The following is an 18,891-nucleotide window of genomic DNA, read 5'->3' as shown; positions in this document are numbered from 1 at the left end:
CAAAAGCTCATTTGAGAGCAATCGTGACGCTTTCATTTTGAAAAGGCACCGCCGGAAGTGTCGCGCAACACCAAAGCGCTCGGAATGTGCAGCTTCAGAAAGACGATGTGGCCGTTGGTGTTCTGCCTGCTTCTGTCGTGTCTGCCGTTTCCTGCGAAAGCCGAACGAAATGACAAACCCATCATTGGTAAGTTTTTGGTAGCACGTTGTGTGAGAACCGTGCGACGATCTAACTGTTAGCACGGCTGGCTATGTAGCTGTTTAGCTAATAAAACAGCGTCACCGTTTCACTTCCGGCAGGCGTTCTGGCTCAGGAGGTTCGGTCCCCAAAGCCAAACACAGCGGCCTACATCGCCGCCTCCTACGTCAAGTTCCTGGAGTCCGCAGGCGCGAGAGTGGTCCCCGTCATGTGAGTTTGTTATAAAGAAAAGACAAATAAAACCTTCGTACTGGGCTTTATGTAGGAACTGGAAATCCTCCCTTAATTTTTTATTTTTATTTTATTTTACAGGATCAACCAGACACTGGAGGAGTATGAGTCACTGTTCAACTCCATCAACGGGTAAACGTGTGTTAATGCAGACACCTGTTAATCACTGTATCATGGGTAGAAATGCATCCTCTCTGCAGGTGTGTTAAGTTTGAACCTTTTTAAAGAAAAACGTTTAGTTTGATTTTGACTTCTGCATGTGGCCCCATGCAGTGGATGATGGCCCCCGACCAGCAAACACCTCAACTCCCCCAGAATTTAACACAACGTAATGTAACTTCACGTTCTCTGTACTTGACAGCACTGTGACTCCAAACCAGGTCACATTTCATAAATTGACGTATCATCATTGCATCATATTTAAAGGCTCTGTTCAGTTTTTAACCAACCCTTGTACCATAGGTGTTTCGCCAATGACTCTTTGTCACTTTACAATTTGTGACTCAGTTCGATTCCACCATGGTTTTTGTTTTGGGGCAGGATTCTTTACCCAGGCGGGGGGGTCAGCATTATGTCGTCAGGTTATGCCAGAGCTGCGAAAATCTTTTATGAGCTCGCTATTGAGGTAAATGTGCAAAACACTGTTAAAATCGGATTTTGTTTGTTGTTGGGTTACGCGTCTTCATTCTGTACTGTGTGTGATGTTTCAGGCAAACAAGAGAGGAGACTATTTTCCTATATGGGGAACCTGCCTCGGATTTGAGGAGCTGACCTATTTGACAAGTGGAAAGAATTTACTGTCATATACCAATACCAGTGGTGTGTCACTGCCTCTGCACTTCACTAATGGTAAAGGTTTGGTCTTCATGAAAATGCTAAAGTTGAAATCGCATTTTATTAATCTGCCAGAGATAAAATCATCTGTGTATACCGTCATCTTTTGATCTTAAAGCCATCTTCTAGCCCCAACTTTCGTTGAACTATGAGTACAGTGTCAATGCAGGGGAAACTGTATGATTTTATGTATTTTTTTAATATTTCTTTTTTCTATAAAGTGTAGTAGTGTGCGTTAGGTTCCAATGCTGACGTTGGATTGTCATGTTGTACAGGAAAAAGGTCAACTGCCTCAAATACCTTGAGTGTGTTAGTTTGTTGTTCATGATTATAATTTCATGACTTAATTCCAGAGACCAAAAACAGCAGGATGTTTGAAGGGTTTCCAGCTGAACTTATGGAAGACCTGGCTTCTGAGCCGCTGACAGAAAACTCTCACAAGTGGAGTGTTTCCTTGTTGGTGAGTTAGTATTCTAGTGAGGAAAGGGTTCAAGCATGGCTACCTGATGATGTTGATGCTAAATGGTGGAGAAAAAACCCTTGTGATGCTGGCTTCATTGTAACCAAACCTCCCTTTCTGATATTTTTTTTTTCTGTCTTCCTTTAGTCTTACAACACAAACGAGGAGCTGAAGAACTTTTATAAAGTTCTCTCCACAAACACGGATGGAAAAACAGAGTTTGTGTCAACGGTGGAAGGTAACTCTTTCTCACAAGTTCAAACTGAATATTCCTAAAAGAAACTGACCAAAGCGGCATCTTATTTTCTCCTTACCTCTCGGCAGCGTATGATTACCCAATTTACGGGACACAGTGGCACCCAGAGAAAAATGCATTTGAGTGGACGAAGCCGTATATTGCGCACACTCAATCAGCGGTCAAGGCCACCTTCTACGTGGCCCAGTTCTTCGTCAGTGAAGGTACGAACACGGGGCTTTTTTTGGGTTTCTGATTGAACAGTCAGCAGCCGCATTGTCTCCGTGTAAATGTCGTCATCGCTTCTCTCCCTACAGCCAGGAAGAACTTTCATTCATTTGACTCTGAAGAGAGGGAGCGAATAGCACTGATATACAACTACAGTCCTGTTTACACTGGGGGACGGAGTGGCTTCGAGCAGACGTATTTTTTCTGATGCGTGTTTGCGGAGTGCTTTTCATAATTAGCACTTAAGCGACTAGTGAATGTTTCCAGCTAATTGGATTGGATTTAATTTCCATTTGCTGCTCTCTCTGTATTTGTTAATTCTTCCAACTAAACAAGCTGCTAAGTGGAAATTGGAGAGTGATTACATATGCAACATAAATCTTTATGCACTGGAGGATTTAACACCGCATGCAGAACTGCGGACTTATTAAATGTATACACTGCACAGAGTGAAAGTTTCTGGAAGTGTGCCTTAAAAATTTGAATGTCTTGTTTAAAACTGAGGAACTTTTTTTTTTATTTTTTTAATAAAAGTGGTTAGATAAACTCTAAGACTAAGACTCTACCAGCTTAGCACCGTTGGCAAGCGCAGTAGCTGATGATATTAAATCTCTTTAGGGAGCAAAACCGCTCAAATGTTCAACATGTGGCCGGACAATGGACTTTAAGTGAATACTAATGTTGCTCTGTTTGTTCAAATATCACTAATACCAAACATGTAGAAGCTTTATCCTGTATTTAATAATATTGCAATGCCAAAGATGTCAAATGTATTGGTGTAATGAAACAGATGAGCCAAAAACATTAAAGACTGATAAAATATCTATGTTTTTATTCTAACAATTACCTTCATGCCACAATCTGCCATTCATCTCCTCCTACGCTTTGGGTAACAAAGTTGCACATCTTTGAAAAAGTCCTCAAGCAATAGCTAGAAAGTTCATTGTTGCCACTGGCATTTATAAAGTCCACTTCAAACTCAATTCAAGGACAGCAACAGGAGAACAGAAATGAATAGTTCAAATGTAACTTCCAAAACCCTTTTATGCACAAATAACACTCAGGTAATATTGAGGTGTGTTTTTTTTCCAATTTTTTTTTTTTTTTTTTTTTTGTAGAATAAAATGATATTCGGATAACATTTACACATCAAGCTGACGAGACTGGGATCTCAATCACAATACTACTGGAAATGTAATTTATGCAATCCAGTAATGAACATTCAAGATGTCAAATTTACCATGTGGAACTGAGCATTCAGGGATAGTGCTGCAAATAACCTCTTAACATGCACTGAAATGCAACACAAATGGCCATTTAAATAAAACTATGGAAACTTGTGCCTTAGAAAAAAAGTTGTATTCTGAATGAAACTAATACCATGTTTCCCCTTTATATACACAACTGCATTTTTTTTCCTCAGGGTTTAACACTAACTGCTTCTTGTCTTTCCCCTTGTACAGTGGCACAGAACTTCCAATAAACTACAGTTTCTGCACTAGTTATACGTTTTCTTCATCTACCTCTTTGAAATCGGCTCAGAAACAATGGTGCATGCAGTTTCTATACATTTTAGGCGCGTGTAGCAATGTCGCTGGGCATACTTCCATAAAATGAAACGACTTTGTTTCCCCGTGAAACTTTCCATTCTGAAAAGGGACTTTAAAGCTAGCTGCTAAAACCGGGATATTTTCATAATTTATCCATTTCAAGCTACAGATTTAAAACAAGTTGACATTACGGGAAATGTTTTTTATTAATTGACTCTCTCATTTTATATGACAGCCAGGAGCTGGTTAGCTTAGGATAAAGACTTCTACCAAAAAAAAAAGAGAATTGAAGGTTTTCAAGTTGGCAGCATAAACCAGTCGTCACCTTTTTATCTACAGTGACTGTATCGGTGAAGTACATCCTACAGTATGTGGCATCCTGCCCGTTCTTACCGAGTCGTTATTCTAAGCTAATAATCAAACTTCTCGTGCAAGATGTGAAGGTGAACAAACATATTTGCCAAAATGTCAACTCATTCCTTTAAAAGTAGCTTTGTTGTAATTCATGAATGCAGCAGGATGTTTTCTGACAAAGTAAGGCACAGTGACTAAAAGAAGTTGATACTTTTTCTTTTTTGTTATAAGCAGAACATAAACTCATGGCATTTTTTTAAAATTCCCAAACATTTGACAATTGTTCAGCATCACCGGAATACATAAAATGAGGCTACGAGATGAAGCCGACATCAGGGCAAACATGAATGCGAAAAAGAAAAGGTAACATCTGAACGCTTGTGTGCTATTTTACATACGTTTAAGAACAATTGACACAACCACAGCCCGACATGAAAAGTTCTGAACAACTTTAAAAATAGTAACGTTTCCTGTATCCGCACAATGCCAGGCACCACTTGGAAACACTAACCAGCGTTTTTCACTAGGTGTCTGATTTTTGGGGATATGCCAGCCCACGAGTGTGCTATAAGATGCTCCTCCTCTCAGCTTGAAAGTCTGAAAGAGCTGATCGCTTTCTCTCTCCGGCTTTAGAGGAACTGGTCCACCCTGCTGTGAAGGAGACTGCTTCCTGTTAAATCAGTGTATTCCAAAACATCATGTCAGGTCATTGATCTTTGTTGGCTCTCTGGAGGAGCCTTTTTCAAATTAAACTTCGGGAAGAAGAGAGGATTGATTGTAGGAGTTGATCCATCTGCTAGAAAGGCAGTTTCTGGTTCAGGATGTGGACACAGGGAGTCCAAATGCAGCAAGTCGAACCAAAACGAAAGGAGCAAAGACAGATGAGAGTTGCACATCGTGGACAGTTGGATGCCAGTGTTGTGCTTGAGCACAGGGTCAGGATGGAGGTTGGGTGGATGACCGTATGGGTGGGGAGCTGCCACGAGGCCAAGCTAACCCTCGTCTTCGCTTTCTTCTTCCAGAGCCTCCTCGAACACGCTCTCTGGTAGCCTAAAGCATTCCTCAAAGAAGTTCACCAGGGACTGGCTGAGATGCTGCCGTGTGGCATCGCTGTGAATGAAGTGGCCTTCATCTGGGTAGATCTGAGACACAAAAGATGAGGTAAACACATGAGCAGGATGCAGTGGGTGTAGGAAAGCATCTCCCCCCTTTGAAGTGTTCACCTTTTTATGCCAAGTTGAAAGCAGTTCTCAACCAAATTACATAACTGAAAATAAGTGACTGTGTATAAAGATTCATTCCACTTATTGTACCTCAGCTAAATCGCCAGTGGTGCAGCCAACTGGGTTCCAGTGTCACACAGCTATTCAAATAGACACCTGAGTGCAGTGAATGTGTTTTAAAGGCTTGTAGTGCAAGTCCAGCCTTATCTGGAAGGTCAGAGCCCTGCAGAACCACCTCGTAGCCACGCAAGACTAGGACTACTGAGGGAAGGAACCAAGACACCGATGAGTCCTCTGAAGTAAGACGCTGTAGCAGCTGGCGCGTACATACTGAAGGCTACTCGGTATATGTCCAGGGTCTTCAGCAGAAAGATCTTTATGGGAGATTTTCAAGATGAGATTAGTTAAAATTCTGCTCAGCTAGAGTTAGTCAGAAGGCAAATGGTCTGAGACCACAATTGTGGTCCATTAAACTGGACACTGACTCAGCTGCAGTCAGTGTATGTGCAGTCTCTCCAATCTCAGCTGATGAAGCTTGTAACTCTTTCAGAGGAGTAAAAGGTGTCTTGTAACTTCCTTCACTCATGTCCTTTATGCACAACCCCAATCCCAAAGAAGTTGGGAAGATTTGTAAAATGTAAATAAAAACAGGATGTAATGATTTGCAAATCTCAACTCATTTTATTAAAAATAGAACATAACCAACATACCAGATGTTGAACCTGAGACAATTTACCATTTCATGGAAAGTTTTAGGAGAGGAATGTTGTCCCACTCTTGTCTGACGCAGGATTCTAGCTGCTCTACAGTCCTGGGCCTTTGATGCTGCATTTTCTTTGCACCAAATGTTTTCTATTGGTGAAACCCAGACTCTTCTCCTGTGGAGCCAAACTGTTGTGATGGATGCAGCATGTGGTTTAGCATTGTCTTGCTGAAATGTGCAAGGTCTTCCGTGAAAGGGACGTTGTCTCGAGGGGAGCACCGTTAGAGATGCAGGCTTTTGAACTGCCGGCTGATGATAGGAGAGGGTCCGCGGAACACGGCATCCATGGTTTCCAAAAAGAACCTAAAATTTGGATTCATCTGACCACAGAACAGTTTTCCATTTTGCCTTAGACCATTTTAAATGAGCTTTGACCCAGAGAACATGACTTCTTCTTTGCACGATACAGCTTCAGCTTATACTTGTGAACTGCACAGTGAACTGTGTTCACAGACAGTGATTTCTGGAAGTTTCCTGAGCCCATGCAGTGATGTCCAGTAGAGAATCGGGTCTGTTTTTAATGCAGTGCCGCCTGAGGACTCAAAGATCACGTGCATCCAGCTTTGACCTTCAGCCTTGTCCCTTATGCACAGAGATTCCTCCTGATTCTCTGCACCTTTTGATCCCACCACCTGTAGATGGTGGGATGGGCCAATATTTTCCATGACATGGTAAAAAGTCTCAGTTTTGAACAATGAGAGTTGCAAATCCTCGCATTCTGTTTTTATTTGGGTTTTACACATCGTCCCAACTTCTTTGGAATCGGGGTTCTATAACTGCAGAATTAAAATGAATGTACAGGAGGAGAACTTGGTTTTCACATTTGTGCATGATGACCTCAAACCTATTATGAGCTACCAGAGAAACCAGGTTTATGCGTGTGCGTACAGAAAACCTGCTCCGGTCACTAATGACCATTCAACCGCAGTGCATTGTCATTTTAACTGGATTAGTCCTGGTGTTAATGCTGGATGGCCAAGAAGGTCTCGTAATCTCGTTATGTGGAATGAAGGCATTGTGAAGGACTAATCCTCTGCCTGCTGGTGGCCCCCCCACTGGGATCACAAAGCTCCCAAAGGTTGGTGAATAACTGAACCAGGGAAAGAGAGATGAGCAGAGAAAATGGGTCAGCGTGTACTGAAACGACAAAAGGCATCAAAGTGCAGCCACGTACCTGTAAGGTGTAGTTGGCCTTTTCATTGATGAGCTGAGCGATGAATTTTGCTGTATGTTGGAAATGGACTTTTTCTGAGGAGAGAGAGCACAAGACATATGCCAAAATGCAACAGTATTTTTTTTTAAGATGAAATTTTGTTTAGTTTAATATCTTATAAATTCTTGATTTACCGTCAGCCGTCGGATGTATAATAAGAAACTTTTTATCCATGAATTGAGAAGCTCTGTGTACTAAATTGGCCATCTGAAGAACAACAAGTCACACAGGAAAACGTGAGATCAAATCGATACTTGGTCAAGCAATTGTCACAAACATAAAAAAAAAGCAATCACTTCTTACTGTGTATGCCCTTGGATCAGGTTTAGGAAGTCCGAGGTATCTCTCAGAAAATGCTGAGGCTGGAGGGAAAACGTTTCAATTAATGTGATTAACATTTTCACGTCAATGACAAGAAGTGCATGGCTTCAGTCTCCTTCACCAGCTCTGTTCAAAACAGATTTTCAGGTGTTTCTTTACCATATTCAAATGTATGCGCCCATCTACATAATTCTGTGATCCAAAAGCAGTTGCGGACTGTCTTCATTTGCAATTCCGAACTCACGACATGCCTCCAACTCCCTCTGGCAAAGCGAGTGAAATCCAATAGATGGGGAATCAGTCACACCACAACGCCCAGGCTCCTCCTTCATTTGCAGTTTCCTGACTCAATGCGCCTACATCTACAAGAGCGGAGTGTCCCTTTCTCCAATTCACTTGCTCTTTCTGTCGCTCTCTCGTAACGCAATTCTACATTTCACACTTTATTCCTTTGGTGGCTGAGGTGAGGCGGGTGTAGTTAACTTCGTCTGGCAGTGTTGCGATTGTGTTCCACGTCAATCCGCACCATCACACAGTAGAGGTGAACAACCAGTGTGCTTTTCCCTTTCTGACACAAGGTACACACATGTATACAACAGTGACTAAAAAAAAACTGCAGATCTAGCACATCCCCCCCCTCCCCCCTCCCCCAAGATGGGAAGTGCTAGAGTTGCAATCTTTCCTTTTGAATAGTTTGAACAGTACTGGCAAAGCCTGAAGCACGATGATGCAGAGATTCTACATACACATCTTACCATATAATTCAAAGTCTGTAATGGGCGACAGGACGGCACCACATTTTACAGGAGAATCCTCACCACTGACCAACAGGCTGGTCACATAGCCGCCATAAACCTGGGAAACCACAAGCTGCATGTTAGAACATTTCGTTTTCTGAGCAGACTCACAGGTTTGCTAATGTCGATAGCAGGAGTGAGGCTATTTTTACCTTCCCAAAAGCTCCGACTCTTGTTTTGTCAATGTAGGGCTCTTTCAAAATAAAACTGCAGAAGATAAAGATGGAAAAAAATACTTTCCCATATACTGTGACACAGTTGACACCACACTTTTTATGTATCAACAGTCTGCACATCAAACTTATGATTACTTATGAAAACATCCCCTGTAATAGATGTGTTGTGTATATTACTGAACTAATTACTGCAGGTTTACTTTTAGGCTTCTAAGACGACAATATGGTGCTCCACATACTTGAGAGCGTCCTTCTGATCCTGTTCCTCAAACACGCCCATTTTCTTGTGGATCCAGTGCAGCAGGTCCATGCCCTGGAAGCCGCTGCCACGTCCATCACAGCGCACCACGATGGCGCCAAAGCTGCTCACCAGCACGGTGGCCCAGTCCATTTGAAAACGCTCGGACACCGTCTGGCCGCCAGGGGTCCCATCGCTGTGTGTGAACAACCAAAGCTCTTTAATGCAATTTTTTTTTTTGTTGTTCTTAATAAAAAGGATTAAATTATGAGCTTGTGTACTAACTATGAGCTGTGCAGGATTAAAGAAGGTGGTATACTGAGAATTATAGCTTAGGTCACTAATGTATGGGAAAAGCACAAAGGGCCAAATTCTCAAAACCTGTGTTTGAGAAGCTAATGAAACGACGAGGAAGATACTGTAAGTAGCTTCATTTGCAGTGTAATTATTTTCCAGAAAGGAGATAAAGGCACCATGTCTGTGTTAGATCGATGTCTCTGATTAAAGACAGAAATGTTTGCCTGTAACTAGGAGAAAAGTGGGGACAGTGAGTCAGCGCTGCTAATGGACGCAAACGTGTGGAAACCATGTATTCATACGTACACGAGCAGGAGCAGCGGGTAGGTTGATGTGTCCACAAACCCGGCGGGTTTATGGATCTGCAGCGATAAGGCTGTAACACAGAAACAAACGTTTGTCATTTTAAAAGAAGGGGATGCAAACTTCTGCACCCAACTCTGGATGTTGCATCTAATGTGCACGTACTGTAGTCCTCCATATTGATCTCCTTGTACTCCACTGTGGGCATCTGCATGGCGTCCACACTCAGCTGCAAGTTCTCATTGCTCTCCAGTTTATGTACTTCGGTAATACCTGCAGGCAGCACATGATTGAGCATTGAGCTTAAGTTTTCAGTGATAATGTTATTAAATTGCTTTGTAAAGGACTATTTGTGAGGCTGCATTAATAGTTGCTATTCTGGTGAAATAACTGTGTGGAACTGTGCACATGAAAGCAGCTCCACACAAAATCAGAACCCGTCATCCTCAAGACTCCAACAAATACAAACCGGAGAACAGGCATGACTGAAGCTGTGGCTGTGACCTGGAATCTCTTAAAGAAAGAAACTCTCTGCCTCGACAGGTTGTCCTAAAAAAAAAAAAAAAAAAAAAGCCCAGCTGTGCTTTTTCAACAGCCACAGTACAGCTGCCTCCTGCAACTCTAAACTTATCACCCTTGACTGCTGAAGTCACAGTGGAAACAAGAAACATTGTGTTTTAGGACTGGTCTGTGTAAGCAGTGAGAAAGAAGCCCCCAGGAGGGAAATCGACAAAACCGCTGTCAAAACTGACAAACTCAGGTAAAACCTGCCAGGCTACTAGGCCAAAACTTCAATTAAACTTACTTAAAAAAAAAAAAAGCGATATTGGCTGGAACGGTACACAGCTTTCTGCTTCACTGGTTTAGAGTGATAGACTAGTCTACAGTCTATTGTAATTGTCGTGTCCTTATTGCATTGCTAAGGTGACACATTGTCCTGTAATGTAAATTTCAATATTATGTTAAACATCTAAGTTGCCTGTTTGGCAGGTGAAGATTTGGGACACACGACTGCACAGTAAAACCGTTAGTAATCTAATTCCACTGCAGCACTGCAGGCTTGTTTTTTTTTTTCATTGTGAGGGCAGGGACCTCATATTGGTAAAAGATGACACTGATGCACACTGTGGTAATGAAATTACAGTATGCAGATATTGATGTGAGGCAGGTCATAATTTAATGAGGGCATCCATTTGGAGGGGGTAATGGGATTTACTGCATCATGCTGAGCTTTGCCTCATGAACAAACAGTGAGTCCAGTGCACAGGTGGCGCCTTTGACACTGCGATGGAAACACTTCTGTCCGCTTTTGGCATCGTCCTCTGTAATGTCTCAAACATAATTCACAGTCTCGTACATGCAAATACCTGATTTAGCTGGTTTGAATACTCACTTTCTCGGTCTTGTGTCTCGTTCTCTGCATTTCTCTGCGTCTTGTAAATGGCCACAAATGGGATGTCTGGGCCTGAGGAGGAAAAGGAGTTTAAAAAGTGAGACTCAGGTTTTATCTTCTAAGACACTGATGTGATATGCCAGTGCACAGATTTATTTAGTTGCTGTTAGTGGAGCTGGAATTCATCATTAAATGCAAGCTGATGTCAAAGTGCCCTCCAGTGACTGCACACAATAGCAAAAAAAGAAAAGCAAAAGCCAGAGAGAGAGAGACATCCCAGATCTTTCTCCTGTCAGATAAAGAGACAATTCTTTGCTTAATCGATTTATGTAATGCATTAGCTGAAAAAGCGTTTCCATATCCAGGCCACAGATAAAGGCAAAGTGCCTCTAGCTAAGCCATGAAACCTGAAAAACACAGAGAGCAGGGACAGCAAAATAAGTGAGTAATGCGCTTTGCAAATTGGGGACAGAGTACAGGAACACTGTGCTCGTGTTTAGCGTGCACCAGCTATTCGCTCACCCCCTCCTTCTCCTTCCTCCCACTCTTTCTGCTCGCAGTAATTATATCATAGCCTCATCTCGTAAATTCACGTAGGAGGGCTGCAGAAGGAGAGCTGCAGTAAGTCCCTAAAGTCTGGCAACTTCCTCACCTCTGCTCCCTGTAACCTGACTGTTCCACCTGGGTCCCTGTCATTCACACACATGTATTCTGTCATCTGCAAACATCAGAGTCCATGGAGATTCCTGTCTAACCTCATCTGTCAGCCTGTCCATCACCAGAGCAAACAAGAAGGGGCTCAGAGTCGATCCTTGATGCAGACCCACCTCCACCTTGAACTCCTCTGTCACACCTACAGCACCTCACCACGGTCTTACAGCTCTCATACATGTCCTGCACCACTCTAACATATTTCTCTGCCGCTCCAGACGTCCTCATACATTACCACAGCTCCTCTCTCTGCATCCTGTCATACGCTTTCTCTAAATCTACGAAGACACAATGCAGCTCCCTCTGACCTTCTCTGTACTTCTACATCAGCGTCCTCAAAGCAAATACTGCATCTGTTGTTCTCTTTCTAGGCATGAAACCATATTGCTGCTCACAAATGTTCACCTCTGCCCTTAGCCGAGCTTCCACTACTCTTTCCCACAACTTCATTGCATGTTTGGCTCATCAGTTTTATTCCTCTGTAGTTGCCACAGCTCTGCACATCTCCCTTGTTCTTAAAAATGGGCACCAGTACACTTCTCCTCCAGCCCTCAGCATCCTCTCACTCTCCAAGATCTTGTTAAACAAACTAGTCAGAAACTCTACTGCCACTACCTCTGTTCCCTTCACCTACATGTTCATTGAAATCTGCCCCAATCACCACTCTCTCACCTCTGGGGATGCTCTGCCTCACTTCTCCTTCTCTTCTAACTCACATCCTACCTGTGGGGCTTAACCACTAACAACATTAAACATCACGCTTTTAATTTCCAGCTTCAGACTCATCAACCTGTCTCTTTTCACCTCTAGAACATTCCTCACCAACTCCTCTTTCAGGATAACTCCTGCTCCGTTTCTCTTCCTATCTGACCCATGGTAGAACAACTTGAACCCTGCTCCTAAGCTTCTAGCCTTGCTACCTTTCCATCTGATCTCCTGAACACACAGTATATCCACCTTCCTTCTCTGCATCATGTCAATCAACTCTCTATCCTTCCCTGTCATAGTCCCAACATTCAAAGTCCCTACTGTCAGTCCTACGCTTTTGGCTTTCCTCTTCTCTCAAACATACATTCCTCCTCTCCTTCTTCGACCAACTGTAGCCCAAATTCCACCGGTAACCTGTAAGTTAACAGCACCGGTGGCCATCGTCGTCGATCGGCCCCGACCGATCCTGTAGCGAATTTAGCGTGGAGGTCGTGATTCACATGTTTAATTTGGCAAGTTTGCGTCGGATGCCCTTTCTGACACAACCCTCTGCATTTATCCAGACTTGGGACTGGCACAAGAAGACACTTGCTTGTGCCCCCTTGTGGTTGCATTAATGTTGTGCATGACATTAAACTTTTCTCTGCCTTCCCGATGTTTAAAATATGTCCCTGGCTCTAGTCATCTGGAAAAGCAGGTTGAGGGGAAAAAAAAAAAACCTACAACTTCAGTGCTGTGATCAACCAACTGACATCATGTGAAGTGAAACTACATCTCTTTTTAGCTATAAACAAAACAAGATCTTCAAAAAGATTTTCAAAAGCAGACTCTTCACGTGCGTGTACTTCCTATACTAGTACCATAAGAGACATCTATCTATATATCTATATATTCTGCTCAGTCAATTCCTACTCCATTCTACTCTTCTACTGACTGCTACATTTTGCACCATCATTGTCAAGGTGCACAAGTTGCTAATCAAGCAGAAATGGTTGAAATTCTGGTTAGAAGGATGAGCCTCACTCAAACACCTTTGGGTTTGCACATCTCCAGTACTGTTCTGTAAGTCTGACTCAATGGGAGGCATCAGTAGCATCAGATCTAAAAACATATGTATATATAATAGTTCTTCCACATCGCAGTTTACACATCAGATTTAGTTTGGAAAGCAAAACAAAAGATTAATTGTCCTGTACCCAATAACCTCGCCTGCTGGTACTCTGTACAATCTTACACCTTCAGCTAATTAAAATCCCTGCAGCCATCTTAAAGCAGGGGGACTAATGTGTGAACTGAAGAGTTACTGTACATCAATTTCACACTTGCAAGGGTGAAACTGCTGGTGAAACCCGTGCGCATGTCAACCATGTCTTTTTCCATTTGAATAAGACAAACTGGATAGACTCTTTACCTGGTGGAGCCACTGCTGTTACAGCTCCTAAAACCATATGAAATGAATAATGTGACTGTCGGAGATGATAATGATTAATCATCACAGCCTCGGATTTGTACGGTCTTCTTCTTTGCTCAGTGTGTTATTTTAAAAGTATCAGGAGTGTGTGGCGACAATCACTGACCCTGTGCACAAAGACTTTATGACTGCACTATTAAAATACAGCCCCGTGTGTCTACGCAGAAAAGAGTTAAAGGTGGGGACAATGGGGGACATAAGTAAGGAGTCAAGATGCTGTGTTTGCTACCTTGGCACTTGAGCAGGAAGTAGCTCATGTTGTGGCTGAAGGATCCGCCAATGTAGCCACAGCTGTCGGACAAGGCGCACGTCAGACATCGACGATTGAATGGACCAATGGTGTCCGCGCTGTAGAAGCAACCAAAGAAGGCAGTCAACTTTTTTAGACAGTGCTTTCATCAGAATGAGCAAACCGTGCAACGTATTCTCCTTTCAAACCAACAGTTGCTGCCACAAACACCATTACCTGTACAGATGCCTTCGCTTAGGACCATCTTCGGTGCTCAGGAAGTAGCTACATCATCGAAAAACAAAGCGAAATGAAGGATCTGTTAGACAGCTGTAGATGCCATTATATAAACAAAATGCATAGTCACACAGTGTACACGTCTATGAGCTGTGTTCAACACACAGGTTGGGGGAAGTGAACACGGTACCCAAAACATAAAGGTCACTAGAGGATTCCTAAATGAAGGATGGGATGAAAAGAGAGGGGAGGGCGGCACACACTTAAGGACGGTGCAGGCGATTATGAATGTGATTTGATTGTGACGACTCCTCAGACATTGTTGGGTTTTTTTTGCACAAATTGTTAAGTTAAAAATTCTTCCGGTTGCGGCCATATTTATTTTGGCACAAGAGAATTTGCTGTTCTCTATTTCCCGGACTTCCAGACGTTCCTGACATCGCCTGACGTCAGCTGTGTGCCACTACCAGACTGTCAGGGACTAGAAGTGTTTGGCGATTGATTGAAACAATCTTTATGTGTGAACTGTCCAGTCATTCACAGTTGTTGCTACTCTTCAGATGTGCATGCATGTATGTTTGTGTCTCCTCACTGAGGGCTTTCACACCAAGCATGTGTGGAAATGTGGGAGTTATTAGAGGAATGTGATGCTCACCACTATCTTCTCAAAATGTGTCGTAAGTGCTATGAACTACACATTGATCCAAATTAGTATACATCTTCAAAAACAGTATAATTTCCGGCCAGACGGCAACATTCTTCCCTGTTTGCATTCAATAGCAGGATTTCAGGACCACAGAGAGAGAGAGTGATGGGATACACACCATCTGAATGTGGGGTGTCTTTCTGTTTCTGGCCATCTTGTATCCAATCCCATCATTGGTCTTTAATTAAAAGCAAAACGTACCTAGTTCAGGTAAGTTTAGCTGAAGCAGCAAACACATTTTCCTGTGACTGAGATGGACGTGTGTGTTTGGTGGTTCTGTTGAAGGCGCTTACATCAGCTGGCTGTCCTCATTGTAGGCCAGGACTTTGGTCACGTCCCAGTCTCCAGATGTGATGAACTGTAGCGTGTCTGTGCTGGTATTGGGCTTTAACAGATCAAGAGAAGAATGTGGAACTTTAGCGTGTGATGGAGAGGCCACAGTAAATGATAAAAAACCTGCCAATTCCAGAGCCTAAAATAAGCATTGTAATAACTTTTGAAAATGAAATGAATATCCTTCAAAATACTGTATGTTGCTGAGAGGGACATTAAATGGGCGGATGAATGTTAAAGCTACAAGTTACAACAAAGAATTAAAACAAAAAATAACTTTGTGTAATTCACACCTGATCCATGAAGGAACATGGATCAGGTGTGAATTACACAAAGTTATTTTTTTTCTTCAAATTAAGGTAAATGTTTTAAGAGTAATAATTAGCATCATTGTCCTTTATCAATTTAGGTGTCAACATGAACAGGATCCTACCTGGGAAATGGACATTGAGATGTGGAAGAACTTCCCTCTGCCTCCCTGAGGAATGGCACGAATGAAGAAAAGCTTCAGGCCGTCTCTGGAAAACAGCGGCATCTCATTCTGAAAACATAAAGATCACCAGAAACAACTGTATCAGGGTGTTGTTAAATACAACAACAACAACAACAACAATAATGAACTTTTCCATATTATTCTTAACATTTCCAAGACAACACAAAAAACATTTTATGTAAGGTTTAATCTAATTCCTGAGTATCACTGGGAAGCATAAAACACTTGCGTACAAAGCAACTCAACTAATAAACCACCATTATAAACACCATGAAATATAACTTCAACAAGTATCAATATTCCCACCTGTCTGTGCAGCCATCCTTCACTTTCATCTTCATGTTTCTGAAAACGACAGTGACAACAGTTTTTACTGGCATCCAGCATGAAAACAGCTTTTGACACACACCGTTCAGCACACACACACACACACACACGAACTTTGGACTGTACCTTAGTGCAGACTCCTGTCGTGGCTTCACACAGCGTGAGTATTGAAATGTTCTGGGCTCTGTTGAGCCAGTTGATGGCCAGTTTGGTGGTCGTGGCCCATTTCACCATGGTCACATAGTATTCACTAACATACAGAGGAAATTATACCAAGAAAAAGTTAAAGTTCTGTGCATCATCACTGGGTAAATGATCACTAAGACAAAAGACTTCACTGTTCACTAACTGCATGACTCAATTTTAACACTGAAACGATGAACAGAGCAAACAGGGGCATTAAACTTAATGGAACTGGAGGAAATGTAATTAAAAGCAAATTATTATATCAAATTACAACTTTGACATTATGAGATCGATGCCAACTTAAAAAGCTTGTGTCACACATTAAAGGGCAATTTCACTGATTTTCAACTTTGTTATTGTGCTTGTAGTCTGGGAGGTTCATATAAATAAATACTGTTACACAATCTGCTGCCCTATATTAACATGTCTCATCAGCTCGAAGACTTGTTAATATAGCCAAGACAAAGAGGTGTTTCCTGATATTTGAAACACACGCACTCCTTAAACCAGAGCCATAGAAAACAAGGCAAAACTGTTGCTTATAATATTGAACAAAAGCATAATTGCCATGTCTCACCTTATCCTGGGATCATCAGGTCTCCTCATTTCGATGGTGTGCAGAGGGCCGTTAAGGTTCACGACATACAGAGTGATAACTGGGTTCTCCTCACCTGCCTGAATAGGACAAAAGACAAGGACAAAATATCGTTTTAGGTTTCATTATTTCTCGACTCCCGACTGTTGAAAGTACTTAAATCTCTTCTGAACCCATCAGTCAAGCATTGCTCCACCTTGGGGTAGTGGTACTCTTTCCCCACTGGGTAGGGCGTGCCTGTGAACATCGGCAGTTCCATCCTGGGCACAAGCGTGTCGTTGATGGTGGCGTACGCCAACCTGGCGCCGTCTGGAGACCACCAATGTGTAACATGGGACTGGAAAATCTCCTCTAGAAAAGACAGAGCAGAATATCCAGTGATCGGGAATAAAAACCTCAAACAGCTACAGAACGTGCTGCAGATCATTGGTAACTGACAGGTGTTATGTGCAAAGTCAGTAATAAAACTGGAAACTGGATTGCTCCTTGTTCACAGACACTTATTATTTCAAAAATGCTGTCTCCTATTGGCCGTCATACAAGATCAATGCATGTAAAGCCGTGCAGCTATTGATTACGCGTTGATCAAATATGAATAAAAACTGCCAGCCAGTCACAAACTTCTGTTCAGTCAAATGATTAGTGATCAAACCTATAATGAAAACAAAACCCACTAATGAGCTAAAAGTGACAGAACATAGAAGTTATCATGAGGAGTTAGCATGATTGGCAACGCACTCTAACCTGATCTGTTCGCTATATTTGGACTCTCTCACTTTCTCTCTCACACACACACACAAGTACATGCTCAGGTCATAACTCACAACAACTTCTAATCTCTGTACAGCCTATCGACCAAAATAGAACTATTTCCTAGAATTGTACCCAACAGCAATTTCTCACAGTGTACTTCACCAGAAAACTTTTGTTTTTGGGTTGCTGTTACCTGTGTGTGTGTGTGTGTGTGTGTGTGTGTGTGTGTGTGTGTGTGTGTGTGTGTGTTTCAGTCCTCAGCAACAAACTAGCTCCAGCTCAGACTTATGACCCACTGCAGAGGCTTTCCCTTGAGGCCATTGTGTGCAGGTGTGTCTTTAAAATTTTGTAGTCATGACACACACACACACACACACACACACACACACACACTTACTTTCCTGTTCAAAAGGAAAATAATTGGGGACAAGAGCAGTCTGGGGCCGTCATCTCTGCTGTTACACACACAGACACGCGAACACAAAAAAAACCTTTGTCAGCACATAGTGACTTGTTAAGTCATTATGCAAATAGCAGCTTGCAGTGAGACCTTCCTGACAACATAAAGCACGGTTGTGACAATTCTACTTCATTAATAAGTCTGGGGCGGCGGCACAGACAGGATCCAAACAGTCCGGCTTATTGTTACAGCCTGCCACCAGCTACATATGAATCAACTTTTCCATCAACTTTCGCAATTAAAATTTCATTAATGCTGTTTATCTGTGGGACTGGGTGCTGGCTTTGGGGAATTAACACACATCAACTACCAATTAGCGTTTCCATTAACTGTGCGTGCTTGGTGGAATTGCTTGATATGCAGCATCAATTGACAAACCCCCTTTAGCACAGACGCAGATGAGCCTTTGTTCACCAGTAGTGCAGTTGTGCAAAAGTCGCTCTGCCTGTTCTAACTTTCCACTGCTGGACACTGCTAAACGAACTCTGACACCAGGCATCTCTATGCCAGTGACACGTGAAGTAACAGGGTTAACGGTAGCATTTAGTCCAGTTAGTTTTTTGGTCTCCCGGCCTGCCTGAAGTGTCCACCTGCACCCTGCTGGCAGAGCTTGGCGGGGTATGATTGGCTCAAACTGTCTGTTAATGAGCGGAGCGGCGCAGCACAGCATTGTGCACCATTTGCAAATGAGGGTAATAAAAAAACCAAAAAACAATTTATTTATATAAAAAACGATTTCCTGCATGGCCGGATCCACTGCCGTCTGCTGCCTTCACCAGCAGCTGCTTAAAAAGCACTTCGTGCAGAGTGGAGCCGGCGGGCTGTCGGATCAGCTCGGCTGGGGACACCCGGTCACCTTGGCTGGCC

General features: G+C 42.6%; 2 protein-coding genes across 7 annotated transcripts in view; one reads left to right on the top strand and one right to left on the bottom strand.

Moving 5' to 3' along the window:
* Positions 1 to 26: 26 nt before the first annotated feature.
* On the top strand, positions 27 to 3,011 carry ggh (gamma-glutamyl hydrolase (conjugase, folylpolygammaglutamyl hydrolase)). Its single transcript, XM_067485867.1, has 9 exons — positions 27 to 187; positions 301 to 409; positions 512 to 562; positions 971 to 1,055; positions 1,141 to 1,279; positions 1,618 to 1,724; positions 1,872 to 1,962; positions 2,049 to 2,183; positions 2,277 to 3,011. Exons 1-9 carry the CDS (start codon positions 85 to 87, stop codon positions 2,393 to 2,395), a joined length of 939 nt encoding a protein of 312 aa, XP_067341968.1. The 5' UTR covers positions 27 to 84; the 3' UTR covers positions 2,396 to 3,011.
* Positions 2,997 to 18,891, bottom strand: part of dpp6a (dipeptidyl-peptidase 6a) — a 171,183-nt gene continuing 155,288 nt past the window's right edge. For all 6 annotated transcript variants that reach the window (XM_067485862.1, XM_067485864.1, XM_067485865.1 and 3 more), the window contains 18 exons: positions 17,008 to 17,162; positions 16,794 to 16,891; positions 16,157 to 16,280; positions 16,010 to 16,048; positions 15,644 to 15,751; positions 15,171 to 15,262; positions 14,172 to 14,219; positions 13,935 to 14,053; positions 10,816 to 10,887; positions 9,588 to 9,695; positions 9,426 to 9,495; positions 8,824 to 9,018; positions 8,561 to 8,615; positions 8,367 to 8,466; positions 7,594 to 7,652; positions 7,425 to 7,497; positions 7,252 to 7,325; positions 2,997 to 5,233 (listed from right to left, as the gene is read on the bottom strand). In XM_067485862.1, the coding sequence (XP_067341963.1) occupies positions 5,084 to 5,233; positions 7,252 to 7,325; positions 7,425 to 7,497; positions 7,594 to 7,652; positions 8,367 to 8,466; positions 8,561 to 8,615; positions 8,824 to 9,018; positions 9,426 to 9,495; positions 9,588 to 9,695; positions 10,816 to 10,887; positions 13,935 to 14,053; positions 14,172 to 14,219; positions 15,171 to 15,262; positions 15,644 to 15,751; positions 16,010 to 16,048; positions 16,157 to 16,280; positions 16,794 to 16,891; positions 17,008 to 17,162 (1,739 nt within the window). In that variant the 3' untranslated portion in view covers positions 2,997 to 5,083. The remainder of the gene's footprint in view (positions 5,234 to 7,251; positions 7,326 to 7,424; positions 7,498 to 7,593; positions 7,653 to 8,366; positions 8,467 to 8,560; positions 8,616 to 8,823; positions 9,019 to 9,425; positions 9,496 to 9,587; positions 9,696 to 10,815; positions 10,888 to 13,934; positions 14,054 to 14,171; positions 14,220 to 15,170; positions 15,263 to 15,643; positions 15,752 to 16,009; positions 16,049 to 16,156; positions 16,281 to 16,793; positions 16,892 to 17,007; positions 17,163 to 18,891) is intronic.

The sequence above is a fragment of the Channa argus genome, chromosome 19, assembly GCF_033026475.1.
Source record: "Channa argus isolate prfri chromosome 19, Channa argus male v1.0, whole genome shotgun sequence".
Classification (NCBI taxonomy): Eukaryota; Metazoa; Chordata; class Actinopteri; order Anabantiformes; family Channidae; genus Channa; species Channa argus.
Note: the sequence above shows the minus strand (reverse complement) of the source record. Positions and strands in the feature narration are given on the sequence as shown.

Excerpts from the sequence above, each read along its gene's own strand:
- ggh (XM_067485867.1), top strand. The coding sequence starts at position 85 with ATGTGCAGCTTCAGAAAGACGATGTGGCCGTTGGTGTTCTGCCTGCTT. Across the intron at positions 1,725-1,871 it reads AGTGGAGTGTTTCCTTGTTG|TCTTACAACACAAACGAGGA; the intron begins GTGAGTTAGTAT and ends GTCTTCCTTTAG. Across the intron at positions 2,184-2,276 it reads CCAGTTCTTCGTCAGTGAAG|CCAGGAAGAACTTTCATTCA; the intron begins GTACGAACACGG and ends CTCTCCCTACAG.